The 23,231-nt window shown below is 36.4% G+C and overlaps 1 protein-coding gene across 1 annotated transcript in view; it reads left to right on the plus strand.

Annotated features, from left to right (window-relative positions):
• b4galnt4a (beta-1,4-N-acetyl-galactosaminyltransferase 4a) overlaps positions 1–23,231 on the plus strand; it is a 185,524-nt gene that overhangs the window by 103,630 nt on the left and 58,663 nt on the right. Inside the window, exons 4-6 of the mRNA XM_087796670.1 lie at positions 9,212–9,307; positions 11,116–11,206; positions 13,165–13,265. Coding sequence (XP_087652796.1) covers positions 9,212–9,307; positions 11,116–11,206; positions 13,165–13,265 — 288 coding nt within the window. The remainder of the gene's footprint in view (positions 1–9,211; positions 9,308–11,115; positions 11,207–13,164; positions 13,266–23,231) is intronic.

Consider the following 23,231-nt stretch of genomic DNA (forward strand, 5'->3'; position numbering starts at 1 on the left):
GCAGTCACTGTGGGAATTTAACATATGTTGTCAAGCAGATGCTGCGATGTTTCAGCGACCCATCGGTGCACAAATGAACCACAACATTATGACCTAATACGTTATATTGTTCCATGGAAATCTCTAGTGGAGTATGTTCCTGTGGTCATAAATAAAAATAAATTAAATTTGTCTTTTTCTATATGCATTTTATGTACGTATCTATTTACAAGATAGGAGTCATTATAGTCACAAAACTTGACCAACTGCTACTTTTACACAACAATTCCATAATAATTCAGACCACATTCACTCCAGAAACTAGTGATGGTCTGATGAAGCTTCATGAAGCAGTGTTAAGTTTTTCAGAGTCCACCAGATGGCGCTCTCTGCAATATTTTCGTTTTTTTTTTAACAACTGTTCTAATGAAACATCACATCATTTTAACCTCTAAACAACATAACACTGTTTCATGAAGCTTCATCAGTCCATCACTACCCGAAACCTCTTCTTTAATCTCAGTGATATGGAATTTACTATTTTAATTTCTTCTCAGTAGCTCAGCCTTGCTTATTCCCTAGATGCAAATCAAAGAATCTACAACAAGATAAAGTCATCAAGTTCTTCCCTTTTAGTGAAAGTACCTCACTGCAATGTTACTCCGTAACATTAAGCTCCAGATATGATTATTACATAAATTAAAGCTGAACTTCTACAATAACAATAACGAGCTCAGCTCCAATCGTCTCCCTCATAAGTTTGATCACTTGAATGAAAAAATTAATTTCAAAACGATATCTGTCACAGAGAAAAACATCGCAATGGTTGAGGCTTAGAGAGAGACAATCGGGCAAACCCAAATTGAAGAAGATAGAATAGAATAGAATCTAACACTTTAGAACTTATTTTTTGTTTGTTAAATTTGATTTTCGACGATGAACATTTTCATGTTATGTTCAACACATGATTCCATGTTTCTGGGTGAACGATCCAGACCTTTGATAAAGTGGAACGTACCGCACGCCCACCTACAGTTACTATTAACTATTCCCCAACCCACCTTTTCTCCTCCTATCCCTGTAGTGTTATTCAGTGCGAGTTCGCTCTGAGAATCCATTTGTAAGTGCCAGGGCTGATGGCAGGAGTGCATAAAGGCTGCACCAGATTTTTTGCACAAAAGAGCCTCGTCTCCCAGAGGAGGGTAGAAAGATTTGTGCTTCCCTTGCTAGTAAAACCAAGATGGGTGAAAGAGTAGATATTGAATATCCAAAGTGATGGATATCCGCAAAGACAAGCCACTCAGAAAGTCGTCTGGAATGGGAGCATGTGGTCCTATAAAGAGAAACCAGGCAGCGTCTTTAGTGCGGCTTCACAGTTTGTTATTCTCAGCATCAGAGTGAATTCAGTTTATTTTGCATCCACCTGTCATCACTGCTCACATTTCCCTCTTCCTCGTAAAGAATGTGACAGTTATCTCGCCTCCATTGAAAGCCAGTCTGAGCCATGGCTGCTCTGAAGCTGTTGGGTCTATATATAAATATATATTTATATATGACTGTTGCTGGGACAACGGCCAGGTATACCCAGATAAGACAGGGAAGGTTGATGGTGATAAATAAGACAGGCGAGGACAATAGGATTTAGGGCTGGCAGCCTGAAATAAGCTGAGCCGGCATGCAACGATGGATCGCAATCCTTTTCTCCATTTTATTCATACCACAATGTATAAATAATTAATTTTTCATTCAATGTCATCCATTAAATGGTCCAAGAAATTATAATGAGTTTGTCCAATACATGGGTTTTTGGCCTGGGAAGCACTAAAACATACACTTACTTAACAAAGCGGCTAATTCTCAGACAAAACTCACAACCTATTAAAAAGACGATTACGTCCTAATATATTTGCTTTTATCCACTTCCTCGGCCATTATGCTAATATTGTTATGTTGACCCTCCCACACACCAACTCTCTTATAGATGCTCACATCACTTCCAAGACTTTCAGCCGAACAACCAGGACCATCTTGTTGTTATTAAGCCTTATAATGACATAGTTCAGGAAAGAAAAAGTTATAAATGTAACATGAAGTCTCATCAGTCCAGTCAAACCCATGATGCGGCTCCTGCAGTTGAGAGTAAACGAATTTGGAAAAAAACAAATGTGAACAAATAATACTTTGATTTACAGTACGTTGATTTTATTTTTTAACTCGGTTATATAGTTAGTTCCTCTGCTGACATTATTTTAGATTTATTTTGTTCCTGGAGATTAAAGGGTAAAACTTTCCCTAAAAAGCAACATTTTATATATTAAAAAAAAACCCTTTACTATATTGAAGCTTTATAAAAATGTTAAATATCCTATATTCTTTGTGATGTTTTATTTTTGTTCTTGTTTTTGTGTCTGAGATTGTATTGCTCTATTTATTGTGTTAACTTTAGTTTGTCAGTCGAACAGATTCTGTGTCTTGTTAATGCAAAACTGTCTAAAATATGTCTTTAAACAAAAACGTTGCTAACCCTTGATGCAGTCATTGTTTATTAATTTATCTATTTTAATTTGTATTATTACTCCTTCGATGTCAAATAGAAACTGGCCAAGTTTTGTGTACATACATAGACCATAAATACATCACATTGATATAGATATATATATATATATATATATATATATATATTTATATAGCCTAGTCTTCATGAGGGATGGATATCCTGAAATAACGGTGCTCAAATAATGGACACACAATGTGATCAGAAATGTTAATAAAAGTGATTTTCGTTAAAATCGTAATAGTTGTGATGTGTGAGACAGATATATAAGGGTCTTTGCCGGGCGAGTTCTGATGCAGAGTAAGAATTCGGCCATGTGACATCTTAATGATTTGTTAAACTAGATTAGACCAACGCAAAATTGGAAGACTCGCTAACAAGTGCCTAATTAATCTGATGTTTACTGCCTTTGTCATTTATCAATTTTTCTTCTGGAAAATCCACATATCTACAAGATTTAATCACCAAGTCTCGAAACCGAAAGATGAATCATGTTTTAAACGCGGTACTAACTACCTACATTCATTTATTTGATTATTATCCTGATTTGTCTAAATGTTTCAATTGTTTTTTTAATGCTTGGCTGTTTTAATTTCATGTACGTCGTCCTTGAGTGCTGAGAAAGGCGCCTCCAAATAAAAATGTATTATTATTTATTGATAAAAAAAAACATTTTGGTCGGTGCCACCAAAAAAAAGAGTACCCAAGATAACCAGTATTGAACAAGACTTGCAAAAATTCCACTCATGCTTTTGTCCCCGTGGGTAAACTTAAGACACAGCTCTATTGGGTTCCGTTTTATCTAAAATCCACCAAGAAATCAATGTATAAATACTATCCTGGATTCTACAGAACCACATGAGCACATTTGACATCCAGTTAACAGAAAGTCTTCACATCTTCGTTTTTGACTCCAAGTTTTGAAGAAACTTTACACAATCTTTTAAAAGCATATGGATTTTCTCACTGAAAAATATGCCACACGGTGTTGAATAGGCAAAACTCTTTACTTCCAGAAAATGAACCGTAAAGCCGCTTTATGTCGCCACTTGCTGCCTCAGCTCACCCCAAACTCTGCTCCCCTTGCTAAGTATGACAAAGTCTCTTTAATCAAACTCCTTCCGAACAGGCACACAACGTTAGCAGGATTTGAAGCTTCTAAGATGCTTTAATTCTTCCTTTTGCTGCTGGTACGTTCCTAATATTCCGAGTTAGCGCGGTAAATGTGACGGCCACATTCTTCTAGGTTGGATTAGACCGGCAGTGCGTGGACGACTTCGGGGTTTTCTGTGAGGGATTTTGAGAGAAGAAAGACGAGGGAGAGCAGCCACGACATCTTGCTTTTTGCCAATTACAGATTGACAGCCAGTTGACAAGCTGGGCTAAAGAGAAAAAGAACAAAGTGTCCCCAGAGTTTCCACAAAAGAATACAAATCACTGATGCTCCATATTTCCCCAGTTTTGCCTGTTTGAGAGACTGCAGGTGAAAACAAACAAACAAAACTCTAAACGTGTCTTTTCTCAAGAGATTTGGGGAAACAAACAAAGTACGTGGTTCTTATATAGAGTAATGCCAAGAAAGGCACTAGGAAATTGCATACACTTGCCAAGGAGCACATTATTCTGGACTATAATAGACAGAATATATAACCATTTAAGATTTAAACATAAAAGAAAAACAAAAATGTATATATTTTTTCAATTTATTTTTTAATCTAAAAAAAAAAAAAAACACTTTTACAGAATAAATATTAATATATATATATCCACCAATATATATATATATATATATATATATATATATATATATCTGTGATTTACGCTTAAGTCTCGAGTAAAACAATAGGAAAGGTTAAACACTTTTTCAACCCTGTCAAATTAAAGTTGATATATCTTAGTGATTCTATCATACTTTAATTTTTTTATGTTTATGCTTTGAACAAAGGAAAAGCCAAATGATGAATCTGACCTAAATCCAGACAGAACTCCAGAATCATATCCAAATCATGTTTTTTTTAAACCCATCTTTGATGTTTCCTCAACGTTTATTAGCCATTTCACTCACAAACAGAGTAAAAACACCTTGAAATACAACAGTTTGTGGCTTTAGTGATGCTATTCTCATGCAACACAATGACACATTAAACGTGATTTTTCTCCTCGGCTCGATCGATCCGAGAATGTACTTCACACTGGGGATGCAATTCAACTAACGTAAATAGTATATGACTCGGAGAGTGCGGCTAAAAGACAGAAAATCTTTGTGAGTGTTTGTTGCTTACATCGACATTCTCTTCAGTGCGTCGGGAACAGTGGGTCTGAATAGAACATTTCTATTGGCATATCTACATCTCAACTTTTCAACTTCTCTCTCTTTGTCCCAACTTGCTAATGAGATCAACACTTCTGTTGCATCTTTTACAACCTGATGCAACTTTATACCTTTATACTGAGTTTTTAGCAAGGAGATGGACCACGGAGTACAAACAATAAAAAATACACTCTTAGTCTGTCAACACACATCCACTGTGTGTCACCACACATTTACATGAACTGCATAAAAACTCTTTGTTTGAATAAACTATTATTAAGAAAATATTTCCATTTTTCAGAAGGTAAGTCAGTTGCAGGTCTGCACATTATTATAAGTCTGGTAGTGTTTAATAAGGTAGTGTTCTTAAGTTTCTTCTTACCACACCAACTGAGTTAGCAAGAATACAATCAGTTGTGTTTATATATATGAAATAAATCTTATTTTAAATCTTTATTTATATAGCATTAGCTCCACGGATCACAAACTACTTTACATAAGAACAGAGTTAAAAACGAATTCATTCAATGGAACGCGCTACTGTAAGAAAAAACAGCAGAAAATACTAATACTGTGAATATCATCGATCAGAATGGGTTTGAAGTCACAACAATTTTACTCGTACAAGGAGAGGTTAATACAGAACCTTCTTCATGGAATGTGAGATTATTCCCCGAACTAAGATCAGTTGCATCTTTATACTCATGGGCAAAACAAAATGGACACATTTTGAATTGACTGAATAAAGGATGGATACCCATGAGGTAATGAAGCAGATTGTGGATAATGAAATATAATTTAGTAAATAACCACAACCAGCGCGATATATAGCATGCTCACACTATCCGCAAAAACGTTTACAGTGAAAATTATGAGTCATTCAACTGATTTTAAGTTGATGTGTCTTCACAAGTTTTATGAAAATATTTTAGTACCAAAATATTAAGGTACCCAAACTACCCAGAGCTGCTTTAACATATAAATACTTTGTTGGTGAAACGTTCAACACACTTGCTCATTTTCCATCATAGTAAAACTCGCATAATATGTCAGTTTTCTTTCTTCGTTACCTCATTATTTTTGGCCGATCATTTTACTTTCGGAGCATCCCTACTCCGAGCACAGTATTTATTTGTTAAAGCCAGACACACCGAAAACTTCCCCCGGGCTTGTAATCACTTGGCTGTCAAACCGAATTCTTCTCCACTGACTGAATATTGATAAAAGACATACGCTGCCAGCGCCTGCCATTAAAACCCACAAAGTATCTATGAACCGTTGACACATCAAATTAATCATTGTCTCACTTTGTGCCGTCGTATTTTCAACACCTTCGCCTTCCTGCGTCCTCACACTTGATCCCGTCAACACCGATGATCCCTGTTCTCCTCCTCCTTCGCCGGAGCGAGACGCAAACATAGAAGTTCAGATCAGGGATCCCACAGCTTTTGGACTGACATGTTTGTGCAGCTAAATACCTCATGACTCATGCATGAGCTGTAATTGCTGCACGGCTGTCACCGTGCTGGGAAGTTGAAAATGGACGTCCGGAGAGACGAGAGGGCGCCACGTGAGGTCCGACCATCTGCGTCGGGGCGTGCAAGGGCAGCCACCTTTTATCGCTCACACAGAAGTAGAAGACAGATATGTTATCTTAACCTAGGAGAATCAATGGAAATGCAACCGCTGTGGATTAAAACAGAAGCAGGAGAGACCTTCAACTGTGACCCTAACAGTTTGCTGCGCAGTATGAAGTGGCGTCGTGCCACTAGTGTGGGAGTGAACCGTATGTTTTTATCAGGAGTGAGATCAACAGTAGGTTCGGTGTCTTCTTTCATGAGGACAATGAGTTGGTCTTTAAAGCGTTGCCGTTTCCAGTTTAAAAATATATCCAGATTATGTAAGAAATATTTGACCAGAAACATCCACCTCCTTTTTACCAAAACCCTTAATAGTGTCCTTTTTTGTCTTTGTTGTAATTAAAGAGTAAAATGAAAACATTTTAAGCTGTTTTCCCATCTTTCATTATTGGGTGGAAAGCTTAACTGACCCTGTCTAACTACAACAAAAATTCACTAAAAATTCACATCTAATTTTGTGGGAAATCTGAAACAAATACAAATATCCTCAAACAAATGAACATTCTTTTGAAACAATTGTACACATTAAGAAAACAGACTAACCAGATTAAGAAACTGAGACAAAATGTAATATTTTTACAAATTAAATATAAATGATTAATTAAATATCATTAATAATAAATATAATTAATAGTATAACACATTTGCAAGTAATGTAAAAACACATTCATAAACTTCAGAATCAAAACTGACTGTGTCTGTCTTTTTCGGTAAACTCAGTAAATAAGTTGTAATATTTGGACTTTGTTTGCATTTGTATTTATTTATTTTTGAGTTTTGTATATTCGTTTTTAGGTGTACATTTGTTGAAAACCTTTTTTTTTACTTCATATTCGTAACATTTTCAGATCTTTTTAGATTTTTACATTTTTGTTGAACTTCCCAGACACTGAACTAAACTGTGTCTCTGTAATAGTCGGACTAAAATCCTAATCACATACTAAAAAATAAACAAGAATATAGTGTTTCAACGACGTATAATGAGCATATTCAGTGTTAATCATGGAAGTCTTTCCACACATTGGTCATTTTTCTATATTCTTGGCAAAAAAAGAAGCTAAAAGGTTTAGATGTTATAATCACATTAACCTCGAAAGAAACATTATTAATTATTGATTAAATTCACAACATTTTTAATGACATTTCTAATTTTTAATACATTTACCGTTTTTATCTCATAAAACGGGCAAAACATGGAGAACTTTATCCTGTATTTTGATTTACAGCTCAATCCACAAACAGGTCTTACCTCAGACACCGGTGTTTGGTAGCAACAAAAAGAACAAGATATTGGTAGAACTGCTGCTGCGCCGCGGCGAGAGTAGCCGGTTTAGATCAGTAGACTTGTTCTGATGCCTCCCCGTTGAGGAGTTCTGTGCGAATCTCATTGGGAGGAGGGCCCGGGGCAGAAGCAGAACACACTCAATGGATAACACATCAAAGTCGGCTGCAGAACTCTCCGTTTCTGCTGCGGTAACCCGGCGTAATAAGCAAAACGGATATATATGGATGGACTTTATATTCAGGAATAAAGCGAAAAGGAATAAAGACTTTTACTGACTGCGGTCTGATCTACTGGTTTATTGTCGATGCCTGGTACTTTTTTGACACAAACAAACCCAACAACTATTCGTTAGTTCTTGTACTTGGCTTTTAAAACATGGATACAAATAATCTAAAATTAGACCTGAGCGAGTGAAACCAGCCCAGGTCTTGATCTTCATGAGGAAAAAACGTGTGATTGTAGTTTCAGCTCCGTGTCTGTGTGGCGTAAATATCTGTGGTTCAATTACAGCGTGAGCCTGTTGGCAGTGTTGACGGAAGTTCTTTTTGGAAGTGGATATTGTGGATAGTTTAATCTCCTGGGACTGTGTCCATGAACTAAACTTCACACTGTTTAGAGTTGAACTACGTGCTGTAATAAGTTATGCTTTTAGGTTTTGGGTGAACATTGTAAACAGTACGGCAATGATAAAAACTGCATAAAAATGTTCTGTCGATAATTTTTTTTATGGTGAATAATTTACATTTTATCACAGATGGTACTTCTTGTCTGTTTGCAAAATAAGTGTCACGTTATGAATCAGAGTTAAAGGTTTAAAGTCACAACAGTTTTACTTGCAAAGAGAGTTTAATACAGAACCTTTTTCAGCAAGGTCCCATTTTCAAAGACTTCCGGTTCCCAATTTAAAATAACACAATAAGGACAAAAGCAAATCAGGCAGAAACTTTGAGCACATTCATCATTCTTTAATTAATATCTATATACATTGTAGATAGATATATATTAATAATAAAATTATATTCATATCTATCTATATCTATGCTCCTCTTGATCGCTCCCATTACAGATGGAGAAATTCGACATGCTTTGTAAACGAGAGTATGAAAACGTGTGTGTGTGAGAGTGAGTGAGTGAGGAATCTGCACCTCTAGGTCGACCGGTTCAACCATCTGTCCTCGCTGTGTCCTGTGATTTCCCTGTCTAATTCAGACAAATGTCAGGGAACAGGCCCGGGAAGAGTGCTGACAAACTGCTCCAGACGTTCTCTGGGCTCCCCCCACCGCGAGTCTTCTGACGACTGCTCTGTTACCTCCACTTATTCGGGACATTAGGGAACATTTGACTGTGGAAGTCGGTTTCCTGCACGGTGAACTCGGGAGTCACTAGAAGTGCTTGGACTGAGGATGTCGACGCTAATGGCAGTTTGTTTTGTGTGTCTGCAGTTCAAAGGTCAGGCGAACCTACATGTCTTCGAGGACTGGTGTGGATCTTCTGTCGCCTCGCTTAGAAAGAACCTGCACTTCCCGCTTTACCCTCACGTAAGTATCATGGTGGCGTCAATGTTTGTTTTTTTTCAAATGCTAAAAAAAGCTGTAGTAATGCTTTTACAACATTAAACGCTGCTTTAAAATAGCAGTTCAGTGAACTTTGTACATGCAAAATGGGGGCAAATGTTGATAAAAATTGATTCTACTTTATTGTTTGTAACATTTCATCAACTCAAATTACATTTTCAAATACATTTTGTGTAGAATTCTTTTTTTTTTTTTGGATTAAAACATTTTTGAGAACTTTAATTTGGCAATATTTTTAAATTATTAACATTTTTAAGGGGCCGTATTGTACTGTGGCACAGTTTCAAATTAAATAATAGTGTTGAAGATGTTTTTTCTTCACAATTATATGTTATTATCATTAAATAATAAGGCAATAAAAGGAAATACTAAATAAATTGAAAATGTGTATTTAAACACATTTATTTAGCATTAAAAGATCATGTACTTGTTAAAAATGTGTAAAATGAATATGTACACAAGAACAAACCTGAATATAAGTTATTTCATTTTGTTAAATAAAAAACGATCATAAAGATAATTTATGGGTACTGCGTAAGTGAAATATACTGTATATAAAACATCAAAAATACACCATCTAATGGCCGGATTAATAAACTTTTTTAATAAAAGAGTTTAAAAAGATTAAATACATTTTTTCAGGCTGAAAATGACTTTATTCCGTATTTTTTCTCTGTGTGGGTCCATTTCCTGCGGGCATTCAGGTTTGGGTGGTGAATCAAAATCAGCTTTTCAAGCTCTACCCTTTGATCAACTAAACGACTGTATGACAAGGCTTCATTCAACCATCACTGATCGCCACTACTGAAGCAGTGTCATGTTGTGCAGGGACCGCTATCTAGTGGACTCTGAAAATAATGACACTGTTTCGTGAATCTTCATCAGACCATCACTACATAAGATGCTCAATAAAAGGCTTCGTCTCTCCTCAACATTTGCTACTTGGAATAGTGGCTATTAGTGATGGGTTAATGAAGCCTCGTGATACAGTCGTTTGATGCTGTATCATGATACACTTAAAAATAATTAAAAAATATATATATATAATATTCACTTGTTTAATTTGGTAAGTAGATCACAGCCAAGTGTTATAATGCAGAGAGTGCCATCTGGTGGTCTAATAAAATGATGACAGTGTATCATGATACGGCATCAAACAACTAATGCTGTATTATGAAGCCTTGTCACTACTAGCTTTTATAAGACAGGGGGAATGTAAGTAAGTAATTTATATTTATAGAGCACTTTTCCAGACCAGGGTTACAAAGCGCTTAAACAATCAAAATAATACTCATGTACACTTTGTACTCTTAGTTAATTTAAGAGACCAACAAGTCAATAAAGGGTATTTGATTGGCTTCAAAAATCAACACCAGTCTGTAATTAAAGACCCGTTATTGTGTGAACTAAACGTTACAACCGACTTATTCCTTCCTCAACTCGGATAGATCCAGAAACTTCCTGCAGCACTCCATCTATGTCAACGCCAAGGCTACAAGAATCCGCTGACCCTCCTTTTTTTTTAGCGCCTAAATGTTCCCCGGAGGCTGACGGTGTGCTGCTTCAGTAAACGACACCAAACCTCCGAAATGCCTTCGCCTGACTTTAGCACAATGTGAAGGAGACGCAACATCCGTCTGACGGGTGTCAACTCTCCCAATGGTGTTGTTGAAGCTGATAACGCAAAATGGGGAAAAGAATCAAGCGCCTGAAAATCCTTGTCAGATTCCAGCCTCGTTCATTTTCCCTGACTGTCTCTTTCTCACCTGCAGACGAGGACGACGCTGAAGAAGCTGGCTGTGGCTCCGAAGTGGAAGAATTACGGCCTGAGAATATTTGGTTTCCTTCACCCGTACAGAGATGGTAATCATTTAATCACACACAAAACCCAGAAATGACCATTTCTCAGAGTCCTTGAAGTCCATGCCGAGCGTTAGACCGGATATTCCTTTTCTTCAGTTCAGTTCAGTCGAAGATCTCGGAGTTTAATCTCATTGAACTTTTTCTCATACGGCCAGACTTCCGCCCGGTTGCCTGGGAACAGGATGAAAAAGTCGTTATACCCAATTTCCCCTCGGACAAATTGCAGGATGGGACTTCATTAATAAGAGCGACCATTCATTTGCTCTATTAGGCGGCATTTCTCCAATATATTCTTTAACTAATTGCCCGGTGGTTAAAACATTCTTCCAGATTCCTGCCCTGCACAGGAACAGGTGACCTTTAAGATCCAATATACTCAAATCCCGTGATGCCATACTTAACATTAACTTAAAAAATCCTTTGCGCTCATTAAAAAATTAAAATAAAAGAACTCGCCAATTAAACCGAGATGATTCACAGCCTTGCTCAGTTCAGTTGTTGTGTGATTGTAGGTGTACCTCAGGGATCAATTCTAGGTCTTCTTATATTAAGGCTTTTAATGAACACTATGAATCCAATACATTTAAATCAAGCTTTAGTTTAAACCTACAGTATGTTCAACGGCTGCTCTCCTTCTAATAAAAATGCCTTCTAATGTTCATCTGTCGCACACCTGAACTGAAATGAAGGTTCCCTCCCACACTCTCGACTGATTCAAGACTGTTTTGGTCTTAATTAGAAAAAAAAAAAAGTCTTAAGCAGGCAATGACAAGTAGTGTTTGTACTTGACATTTGAATGAAATGAAAGGATTTGCGTTATTAAACTCAACGATATTTCTCAAGCATGTTTCTGTTGTTTAGTGAGAGAGAAAAAATGTATTAGATAGAAGTTGAAAAGCAAATAAGAATTCTTTCTATGCCACTTAACATTTAAAATGTCAAAATTGAGTAAATGAAAGTGTATTAAAAATATATATTTGAATTCATTAAATAAAATGGTACTAGTAAAAAAAACATACTTATTTTTTTACACAGTAAAATCCACAAATATTTAAATACAAATAATGTAATAAAAAACATGTTAAACATGGGCAAAAATAGACAAAACAATGGCTCAATTGAGTCTTTTAGTCCTGCAATGCATGCTGGGACATGTGGCAAAAAAGTCTAATTAATATCTAATAAATTAAACTGTTTAGTTTTTTGTGCAAAATTAAACTTAAGTTTAATTATCTATTTTTCATTTAAGTTTTCTTTCTAAATTTTCTTTTGAATAAAACAATTTAAAAAAGCTAGAATTATTGAATTTAACAGGTGAAACTTTTTTCTGTATTTTTATTAAATTAAATTAAGTTAGAGTATATCGTTTTTCACAAATATAACACTTAAGTTTAATATTTCTAATATATATTATAATTTAAGTTTTCAATATGTATATATTTTTTTAATTTAAATGAATTGCATTTAATAATTTAATTTAACAGGTCAGTTTTCGTGCAATATAAATCTAAACTTTGTATAGTTTATTATTTTGTTCAGTTTTTATTCTATCTTTTTGTTATAATAATAATAAAAAACAGTTTTAAAAATGTAATTTATACACGATACATTGAAAATCCTTATGTTTAGATACAAATACTGAGAGGCCAGTGACACAGCCTTGTGGTTTTACATTCAACTTCTAATATAATCAAATATTGGTGCGAAGGCATGTTTCTAGAGGGTGGATCAGTTGTGCTTAACACCCACGTTTTAATTGTTGGACCAGACATTCTACACACACATAAAATCAATCCAGGCGTTGAAATGTTTTGTTGAGTGTGAGTTAAACGCCTGATCTGTGTTGATCTTCCCCACATAGATTAAATCCTGCATGTTTCCATCCCAATGATTCTTCCTTCCCTCTTGTCGTGTTCGGTTCAGATCACTCTTATTAATTTACGCTTTTCCTCCTTCAGGGGATTTTCAGTTTTCGGTATCGTCGGATGATAACTCCGAGTTCTGGCTCAGCCCCGACGAGAATCCTCTCAACGCCCGCCTGCTGGTGTATGTAGGACAGGTGAGTAATGAGCCGCTCGGAATTCTTATGTGCGATCCGAACCACAGAGGGGTCCTCGCACAAATAATCAAACCCGGTCCCAGTGTTCATTATGTGCTGTTTTTCCACAAACTCACGCTCGGCCTGAATCCACGCCCGTTTGAAAATGAAATTGCTTAGCAACGGCGACGAGGACGCAGAATGAATCAAGGGCTCTTAATCACGCTGAACTTTTCAATGTCATGGCTCCGTACAGCAGAATTAATCTTCATCGTTGCCACGTAATATTTAATGTAAATGGCTGAAATATAGACTTTTCTGCCAAAAACAAGAAATGGGTCCAGACCACCTACATTTATGGCTTCATCCCAAACACTTTTTTTTTTTCTATAAAAACACATTTTCTTCTCCTTAATCTAGCTGTGAATCATAAACGGTAGATACTGATAAGAAAACATGCACTCTGGCCTCAATTCCAGTTGGATTTTTCTGAGTAAATAAATATCCAATTGAAGGCGAGGTCATTTTACGTGACCCAAAACGATGTTTTCATGTGTGCGCTCATGTGACACATTGGTAAGATAACACCCTTGTCATAAAACGAGATTATGGATGTTAATAACTCGATATTTAAAAAAAAAAGAAAAGATTAAAATATTTGTTGAAGGATTTTGATGAGAGTGTTGAATGAAGGAGGACAAACACAGATAAATAAGATGGTTTGACTCACGATTCTTGTTTGAATGTGGTACAATTTGCATTTTGTTTTGCCCGCAACCTCGACTGTCTTAAGGTGTTCGTCTTGTGTGATCGTGTTTGACATCCCTGATGTAAAGCAAGAAGGGAGACGCATTTAAGACTTGAATTATAGTTGTGCCTACAGAAAACTTGCTTTGTCTGTTCGAATGAGTTAAACAGATTAAACGGATCAGAAAATTAAAAAAATATATATATACATATTTATCTTCACCTCATCTAACAAGACACAAAAATCTACCTCCACACAAATGTGTCACTTATGTAGACGATAAATAAACACAATTATAATTGGTGTCTTAGGTCTGAACATCTAACAATATTGAAGTGGTTAATAAACGTCTATTAAATAATACTAATTATGTATTATTAATATAGCTTTCTGACAAACTTTTGGTCATGAAAAAGTATAATTGTCAATACAAATGAACAAGATTTCTCAATTGTTTAAATGTAACAACAGATCTTTTTCCCAAGACTGGAAATAATGACACTTTTTTAATCCAATTGTGTTAAGAATCAACCTAATGTCTCCTTCATGAAACAGCTTTTGGTCAGATATTGCCATTTTTTTTTTTTTAACTTCGTCAAATCTGGGTAATAATCCCGACCGTTAGTAGCCATGAGGGAGAGTAGATCGTGAGTTAAGTTTGAATCACTTCAAGGGGATTAGATGGTGTGTTCAACATGGACGAGTGCTCCTCCTCATATCTCCTCTAGACATGAATTATTTTAAATCTGGTTCTCTACTTGTATGTCCACCTGAACCTAGCGATATCCTAGCTAGAAGTGCTCCTTGGCTGCACCACTCTGCACTTAATCTCTTTAGAAGATGTCTTTTTCTTAAGCCTTTGTGATGTTCACCTCTTATTTAAAGCAGGAATACACACTGTCAGGATTCCACATGAATAATTGGTCGTTCTCGGAATTCGTCGTAGTATTAACTAGTGTCTAGAAGATTAAAAGATTCCTGGTCTTAATGCACTTCTGCACATACGTCGACACCTATGCGGACATTTCCGGCGCAGTAACCAGAAAACGACACCTTTATAATGACATTGGGATACGTTGAGTACGGCTACAATGATGCATGTTGAGTTGGAAAGTGAGTCACAAAGGTGTTTCATTTTAGACCGAGTTGCCTCCTAATCCTACCAGGTCAGCTTTAAAAATAACCTCAACATTGCATTTATCAGAATGGTTAATTAAAGTATTGAAGTCAACACTGCAAAACATTCAAAATCTTTTCAAATATCTCATCTCACACTTCATTTCAGTGACATGTACTTGTTTTCATTATTTTTAGGCTAATTAAGGGCAATTAATATAAAAACCCAACTTTTATGACTCACATGTTTCAAATGTTGAAGTTTTCTTCTCCAAGATGCAGTAAGTCTCTCATCACGACCATGTTTTTAAGTTACTACTTTTTAAAATTCTCCCCCGGGCGAAAGAGAGGTTACAAGAGCAGAGTTCACTATGATGTAATAATGGCTTCACTCACCTCCAGCCAGTTGTAGTCCCGCTTGCTTTGTTTATACAATGAGTCCCTTGGAGGTGGGGACTTCCGGGATTGATTACACACAGTGACAAACCTGTTTGACCAATCACAGCAGAGTGGGTGTGGTTATAGTAAACAAGATTTCGGCTACAGAGAAGCAAGTGTTTTCAGTGGGCGGGGCTTAAGCACATTTTCTAATGTAAATATTTTAATGAAAAAAGAGTTTTTTACAAACGGAAACATACTGATGATACAATAGAGTCCAACATCTATTCAAGAGACACTTAAATCAACACATTAGTTGACCTTTAAACTCATTTTTGTAGTGGCCTTTTCCAGTTTAGTACTGTACAAATGTAAAATGTGTGTCTTTCATTTCAGTTTGCTTATAAGTTCTGTTTGAAATATCTTCTAAAAACAGAGAAAAAAACAAAGGAAAAAATGGATTTTTTTCCATTTACTCATTGTATCTTGGAAAAGTTGACAAAATAAGTTTGAGAAAAAGCCATTTTTTTTGTACATTTCGACAGCAATCAAACCGAAATAAATCCAGACAAATTGTCAACATTTTCTCTTCAGCGTCCACATCAGGGTCGGTCTGACTCGTTCTGATTCTCCTCACAGCTGATGCCGACAGGTCGGCCGCGGTGATAGATTCAAGGGGTCAAGTGGCTAAATTAATATTGCTCCGTCCTGATGGGCCCGACTATCTCGTTGGCTACAAGGGTCCGCGCCCTGTCAACAACGTAATTCTTGCATCCATTCACCTGCACACCCCCGTGTCACCATCACTCACCCCTGGACACACACCCCTGCATACCAAAAGTCCCGTGAAAAATTCCCCCCGTCTCACTTCTCTTCTCCGAGCACGGTCTGCCCTGATCGAATAAAAGTCAAGCTGTGCCGCGGCGACCGTCTCTAATGAAGTTTTCTGGGCCGAGACCTTGTGAAAAATTGAGGAGCGTGACGCTGCATGAGGCGGCGCAGAGTCCCACCAATATGAGGCCCGGGGCAAATATGAGTTTGTCGCAAAGGTTTTCGCTTCGGGAGCATCGGTGTTGGAGCATGACGCGCGATGACTCGACGAGCTCTGAGATTAATTAATCGGCTGTGAATATTGATGTGACATTTAGAGGCGGAGAAAATATCACCGAGCTGCGTCGTCGGCGTCGGCGTCCACGCCAGGGGAGCGGTTTTAACGTTGAGGGGGGGGGGAACGGCTCGCTGCCACGAGCGCTGACAGTTTCACTGCCTCAGGTGGTTGACGGTTAGAAAAATCTTAACGTTCCATTCGTAGTGCGACTTATACGTCCGGAGGAGTCCAATATCTGAGGCTGTTTGCAAGAAGAACTTTTACGATGTACATGCAGGGAATCCAATAATGTTTGGCTTTTACTGATTGTCTTTCCCGGAGATAAGGTCAAGGTATAAGGACGGGAGTCCTACCAACGTTTAGACCAGTACAAATACCTACAAATTCAAAAGCTCTGAAAGGCCGAGACATAAGACAAAGACAGGAGTCTCAGAAAATCAGGGAAAAGCCTGAACAAATAAAAATATGTCTTAAGATGTTTCTTGAAGGAGTCAGTAGATCCATCAAACACAGAGAGAGAGGAAGATCGTTCCAAAGCTTAGGAGCAACAGTCTGGAAGGATTTCTCTCCTCTGGTCCAGAAGCGTGTTCAGGAACCATCAGTAGATTCTGATCCACAAACCTAAGAGCCCGAGCTGGGGTGTAAGGCTGGATCAGATCACTGATGTAAGGAGGAGTCTGACCATGAATAGATCTGAAAGTAAGAACCAGAATTTTAAAGTTGATCCTGAAAGAAACTAGAAGCCAGTGAAGACTTTTAAAGATTGGGGAAATGTGAGTTCTTCTACTAGAGCGGGTCAGAATTCTCGCTGCAGAGTTTTGTAACAATTGTCCAAACGAAAAGACACAAACGCATGGAGTGGTCAAGTGTCTCCTGCAGTTATCTTGGACCCTCTTCTTATGGGACCTGCACCAAGGACTCTTTTAGGTTAATTCTGGACTAGATGCTGGACTAATCCAAAGAGAGAAATCCTGCCATCCTTCCAAGGAATCTAATGTCAGCACTGAGAGGGGAGAGAGGCAAGGGCCACATGCAGGCTGGAACACAGCGAGTAAAAATAATAATAAAGAAAGGTCAGTTATACATTTAAAATAAGAAAACAATACAGACAAAGAATGTGTAGACAAAGACACAAATAATATTTATTTTGTATCATTTATTTTTAAATGTTAGAAATGCATTTGTATTTATTCCAGAATCATTGGAACAATTACATTTTCTAACTTATAAATATCTGGCCAGTAAATTAATTTAATCTATTGAATTTAAAGAAATTACAGCAAATAAATGTCTAAAAACAAACAAAGACAAAAATAAATAAACATTTAAACACCTTACAGACAAACAAAACAATGTTTCATGAAAAAATACATCTCACATAAAGCTGAATCAGCAGATTCAGGAAATACAATTTTACCACATTTTGTTTTACTCATTTCTGCTAGTTTATAGACTTATTTTGGAGGTAATGATGACTAAAGCAAGTGTTCTATCTCAGATAACCTGGTCCTTTTTACAACACAAACACCTTTCACACTACATAATAAATTAGTTTTTTTTTTTTGTCTTTCTTTCTCTGCGTCCACTTCTCTACTTAGATATTGATCTAAGATTTCTCTGGATGTATGTCAGCGTCAAGAAGCGACCGCTAAGCCCGTAAACTAATCTCCGCCTCTGCCCAAATTGGATTTTGAAGCTAATGCAGTTGGTCATAGATTTATTACGGTCAGATTTTTGGTGTCTGGATGAAATTAAATGCATTAGATGGAGAATGAGTCGAACTCTAAACTCCAGCAGCTGCAACTTTACGTCCCAATAGGCAGAAAGTCTTTCCACCCCTGGATGCACATGACTGCTGATGGAAATTCTTCTTTTTTTTTCTGCTGTGCTTGTGCGCGCATGTGTGTGTGTGTGTCTGTATGTGTGTGTGTGTGTGTGTGTGTGTGTGTGTGTGTGTGTGTGTGTGTGTGTGTGTGTGTGTGTGTGTGTGTGTGTGTGTGTGTGTGTGTGTGTGTGTGTGTGTCCCACTCTGCACTAAAACACTTTACATCCACAGATGGATAATGATCGTGTTGTTTTGTTACAGCATATTTGTTTTGTAACCAATTTTCATTGGATGAGTGAGAAACAAATTGAAGAAGATTTGACTCTCCAGCTGTCGTTGTCTGTTGACCGGTATGTTCATGTAACACCAGTTAACTTGTGAATGACTCTAATCCAAATCTGAATTCATTTTAAACTGTTTATACGTGGAGGCTTGAGAGTAGATAATAGTATTTACTGTTTGTACTGTTCTAAATTAATTAATATTATGAATATAATACTTTTTAAACTAATTGTTTCTTGTTGATTCATTTTTTTTAGGAGAAAGGAGATGTCAAATATTCAATATTAATTTATATTATATTAAATTATTAAGTGCCTTCGAAGTTTTAAACATTGCCACATAACAGTTTTTGATTTTATTCTGAAGTACACAAGTTCCAAACTATAAAGGATGCTTACAAACATAATTATAAATGAATAAATAAGTGTATAAATACATAAATAAAAGTACAAATGTAAAAATAAATGTGAACTAATCGAAAACGAATAAAAACAATATGGTTTTATTTTAGTTGAACGGTGCTGTTTTCATATATATACAGGTGTGTATATATACTGTATATATATATATATATATGTACACGTTAACTTGTACATTTTGACATATTTTTTATTCTACATTTCATTATTTTGTTCTTCCAACATTTATTTATTTGTGTATTTATACATTTTCCTTTCTTCTTAAATTTTGTTGAACTTATTTCGCCTAAAGCAGTGATTGGTTACAACGATGTAATCGGATCAACTACTACTAGCTTGACCGGCATCATACCTTACTTTGGATAAACCTAGAAGTACAGGATTTGTATGACATGGGAAAGTGTGGCGCTGTCTGCCAGATCGTTTCCCCTTATGAAGGTGACATTGTAGGAAGGGTGATGTAGTCGTGCGTGCGTTGTTATGGCTGTGGATCGTAAATAAAGGAAGCTGATGAAACTTTCCGATTATTTTTTTTTTCAGTTATTTATTCCTGCTCTCACAACGATGAAACATTACCCCTGTTTATCTTACAAAACTATCTGTAAAATAAAGAGTTAAAGTTCTGTTATTCACCACAATTTAACAGTACACTAAACACTTTTGGGTTCAAATGATTTGTTCAATTATGTTTTATCTTTTTTTTTTAGTAAATTGAGTATTACTCAAGTGGAACTTTTTCACTCATTAGTGTCTGCAACCAAATGATCTAATAACGTTTTGCATGTTAATTTGTGTTTATCTTCATAAAAAGGTACACACAAATACACACACTTCCACCTCTTTCCACAAGTTCTGGGTTCTGAGATTAATGGTAGTAACAAAACCGTAGATCAACACCGATTTTGGCAAGTTATTTCATATTTGATGACCTGCAAAATGTTTTAAAACAACAAGGACTCTCACTCCAAAAGAATATAGACAGAATAGCAGCTTATTACATTTTAAACCTTGTGTTATCATAGGGTCAAGGTGACCCAGAGGCCCCAAAAACAAATATTAGTAGTCACCTTGACCCAGAGGCAACACAAGGGGTACCACACACACCTTTGTTTTCGGGCCTTCGGGTCAACTTGAAGGGAAAAAAAAGAAGCATTTGCTACATTTTTGAACACGATTTGTGTTTATTCTTTAGTCACGGTTAAAGTTAGGGTTTTAAAAGAACCAGTTACTGAATAAAACCTGTATTATTCATCCTAGTGATGTGTAGAAATGGAACGCACCACAGAAAAGCTTAAAGCTTGGGTAGACGTTCTTCAAAACATTGCGCTTTAAGCAATCTTGATTGATTTTTAAAAAGTTGTGTGTAAGTCTGTTTCCTTTAAGATGCGCCAGAGTGAACATCTATAGTGAAAGTGAGACGTCTGATTATACTCGTACCTTCTCTCTCCCGGAGGAGCGTTTTCTCTTTCTAGTTTTCTCCGCAGGTCGTGTTGGTCAGGGTTACCGCTCGGGTCAGCTTGTTTTCCGAGTCCAAGTTTCTCATTAAATCAGAGAGTCTGCTGTTTTCTTTGGACTACATCTGAGTGCGTGTTGAACTGTGCGAGTCACCTTTTGTTTTCTCTCTGGCGGAGACATGCAGATGAGCCTCATAACCTGCAAGATTTCCCACGAAGCTACACGGTTTAAAGCCGGGAGACGAGCAGAAGAGAAATACAGGACTTTCTCTGCCCTCTCGGTGTCCAAGCGACCGATGAAACGATAAACCGCATATCTGGCCCGGCGTTTGGTTCGCCCTACGGATGACCTTCACGACCACGGTCGTACATCAGACTCGGATGCTCGCGCGAACTGTTGAACCGTCTTCACGGGACGAGACGTAAAACATTGAGCAGGATCTTATCTGTTCGGTGTTCAGGAAGAGAATGTGGATCGGAGCTTTTTACTCCATGTAGCATCTCGAGCTAAAGGTCAGCGAAGAGGTTGTGGTCACACCGCCGAGCACTTTGCATCTCATCTCGGGAATCCATTAACGGGTCGAAGGTGGCGTAAGAGGAGAAGTTTAGAGATTCGAACCTCATGTGGACACTCGGTGAGAGAAGGGAGATGAACAAATATGGCTGGAGGTGGAACAAAAAGAAGAGGAAGAGGATAAGTTAGAAGAAGTTCACTCGGTCAAAAAACACACTTTTTATAAACCAATTCAACTTTTTGGGGTCACTGAGGTTTTTCAAATGTGATTATAAATAACATTTAATAACATTTATTTCAGGCTGAGCAAGCTGTGGGAGGAAAATGTGGTTATTTTATTCAATAAGACAGAAACTAATTTGACTATATTTTAAATTAAAACTGAAAGACTCACATTTTTAATTACTTTGTTTTTGCTTTTCAAGGTTTTATTATAAAACTGCTCCTCGTTACAAAAACCAACAAAGAAAAACATCTACCTCGTCTCTGAATGTCACTGATTAAGCACTAACAATTTTTTTTTTTTTAAATCATGGTTTATGTAATATTTCTGTAAACGACTAGGAAATGTAATTTTTAAACCCAAAAGTATTAGATTATATTTTTGATAGAAAAAGTTGGGAAGAGTTGGGAATAAACTGTTTAAAAATAAGAGTAGATAATCAAAACCATGATTGCACTGAAGAAAAATGAACAAAAGATTATTCATTTTATTATTATTTTAAAACGAAAAATATGTAATAACATAAAATGTTAACAATCTTGGCTTTAATAAATATAATTTAAGTATTAATTAAATTTGGTTTTAGAGGAAATTAATATTTTAATAACATGATTTAACAAATGAATGCTTACAATAAGAAATAAGGACTTTATAAATGTGTAGGTACTAACATCTCAGTCGTAACAGTATTTATTGTCTCCAACAACACATTTGTTCAAACGTTTTTCTCTGACATATCGTCCGCAACCTCGCACACGGACCTGCCAACGAAAATTTCATCCATTTTCTGGAGCGTATTATTGAAAATACTTAATTCATGTCACATTGGTGAACTCTTTGAGACGCAGTCAAGGTAGAACTTGTTCAGGATCATTTGAATGTATTATTTATTCAAGTTCATTGACACAGAACCAATTAAAATAAGAACTGACGGCTGCTGCATTAATCATTAGGCAGGAAGTAAGACAAACACGCTCTTTGACTTGTTTCAGTCTCATCCTCTTGTTTGTAGATTGTTTGCAGCCTTCAGTTAACAAGACTCTGAACCTGAAAGACGTGAAACGGTTTTAAAGGTGAGGTGACGGAATATTGTTGTTTACTCTTTTAATTTGAACAATTTGGTTTTAGATGTTAAGATTTAACCTTGAGTTGGAATGAAAGTGTCTCATCAATGAGGTGTTCTGGATAAAAGGAGTAAACAATACAGCCTCGCTCAATTGTAATGTTGCAGCACTTTGCTTCTTTAAAAGTCTCCCTCTTGCTTTACACAGTACGACACTTTTTAACGTCAGCTCTGTTTTCGTGATATAATTATTAAAAGCAAAGTTTATCTTAGAGGCTTATGGAAGTATATTGGTCATCAAAAACTTTGAATTTCTAAATTTAAAGGTTGTTTTTTAAATCAATAAATTATTATTTTTAAATAATATAATCAAATCATCATCATTTTGATGTACTTTTTCCAAAAGTTGAAAGAAAAAAAATATTCTGAATTGAATATTTTTCTTAGTTCTAGCCTTTGAAATACAATTTCAAAATGTTGGAGTAATAATAATACCACACAATACCAACAAAAGTGCAATAGTACGTTGTTATGTGATCGACTGCGAGTCGCAACACTAATAGACTCAGGGACTCATTCATTCCTCGTGATATTAGACTTTATAACTCTTGAGTTTTGGGGGCAGGAACAGAGAGAAGGGATGATTGTTTTATGGTAATCTTTGTATCCTTTTAAGATTTTATATTTTAAGTTTTTCTCCTTTGATCCTTACTCTTTTTATTTGCGCTTTGTTCTTGCTTTTATGATACTTCTGTATCTTCCCTTTATCGTCTGCTGTGAGCTGGAAACCTAATTTCCTGATGATATCTCCGGAGGGATAAATAAAGTCTATCTAATCTAATCTAAATTTCCTCAAA

The sequence above is a fragment of the Callionymus lyra genome, chromosome 8 (assembly GCF_982586985.1).
Source record: "Callionymus lyra chromosome 8, fCalLyr1.hap1.1, whole genome shotgun sequence".
NCBI lineage: Eukaryota > Metazoa > Chordata > Actinopteri > Syngnathiformes > Callionymidae > Callionymus > Callionymus lyra.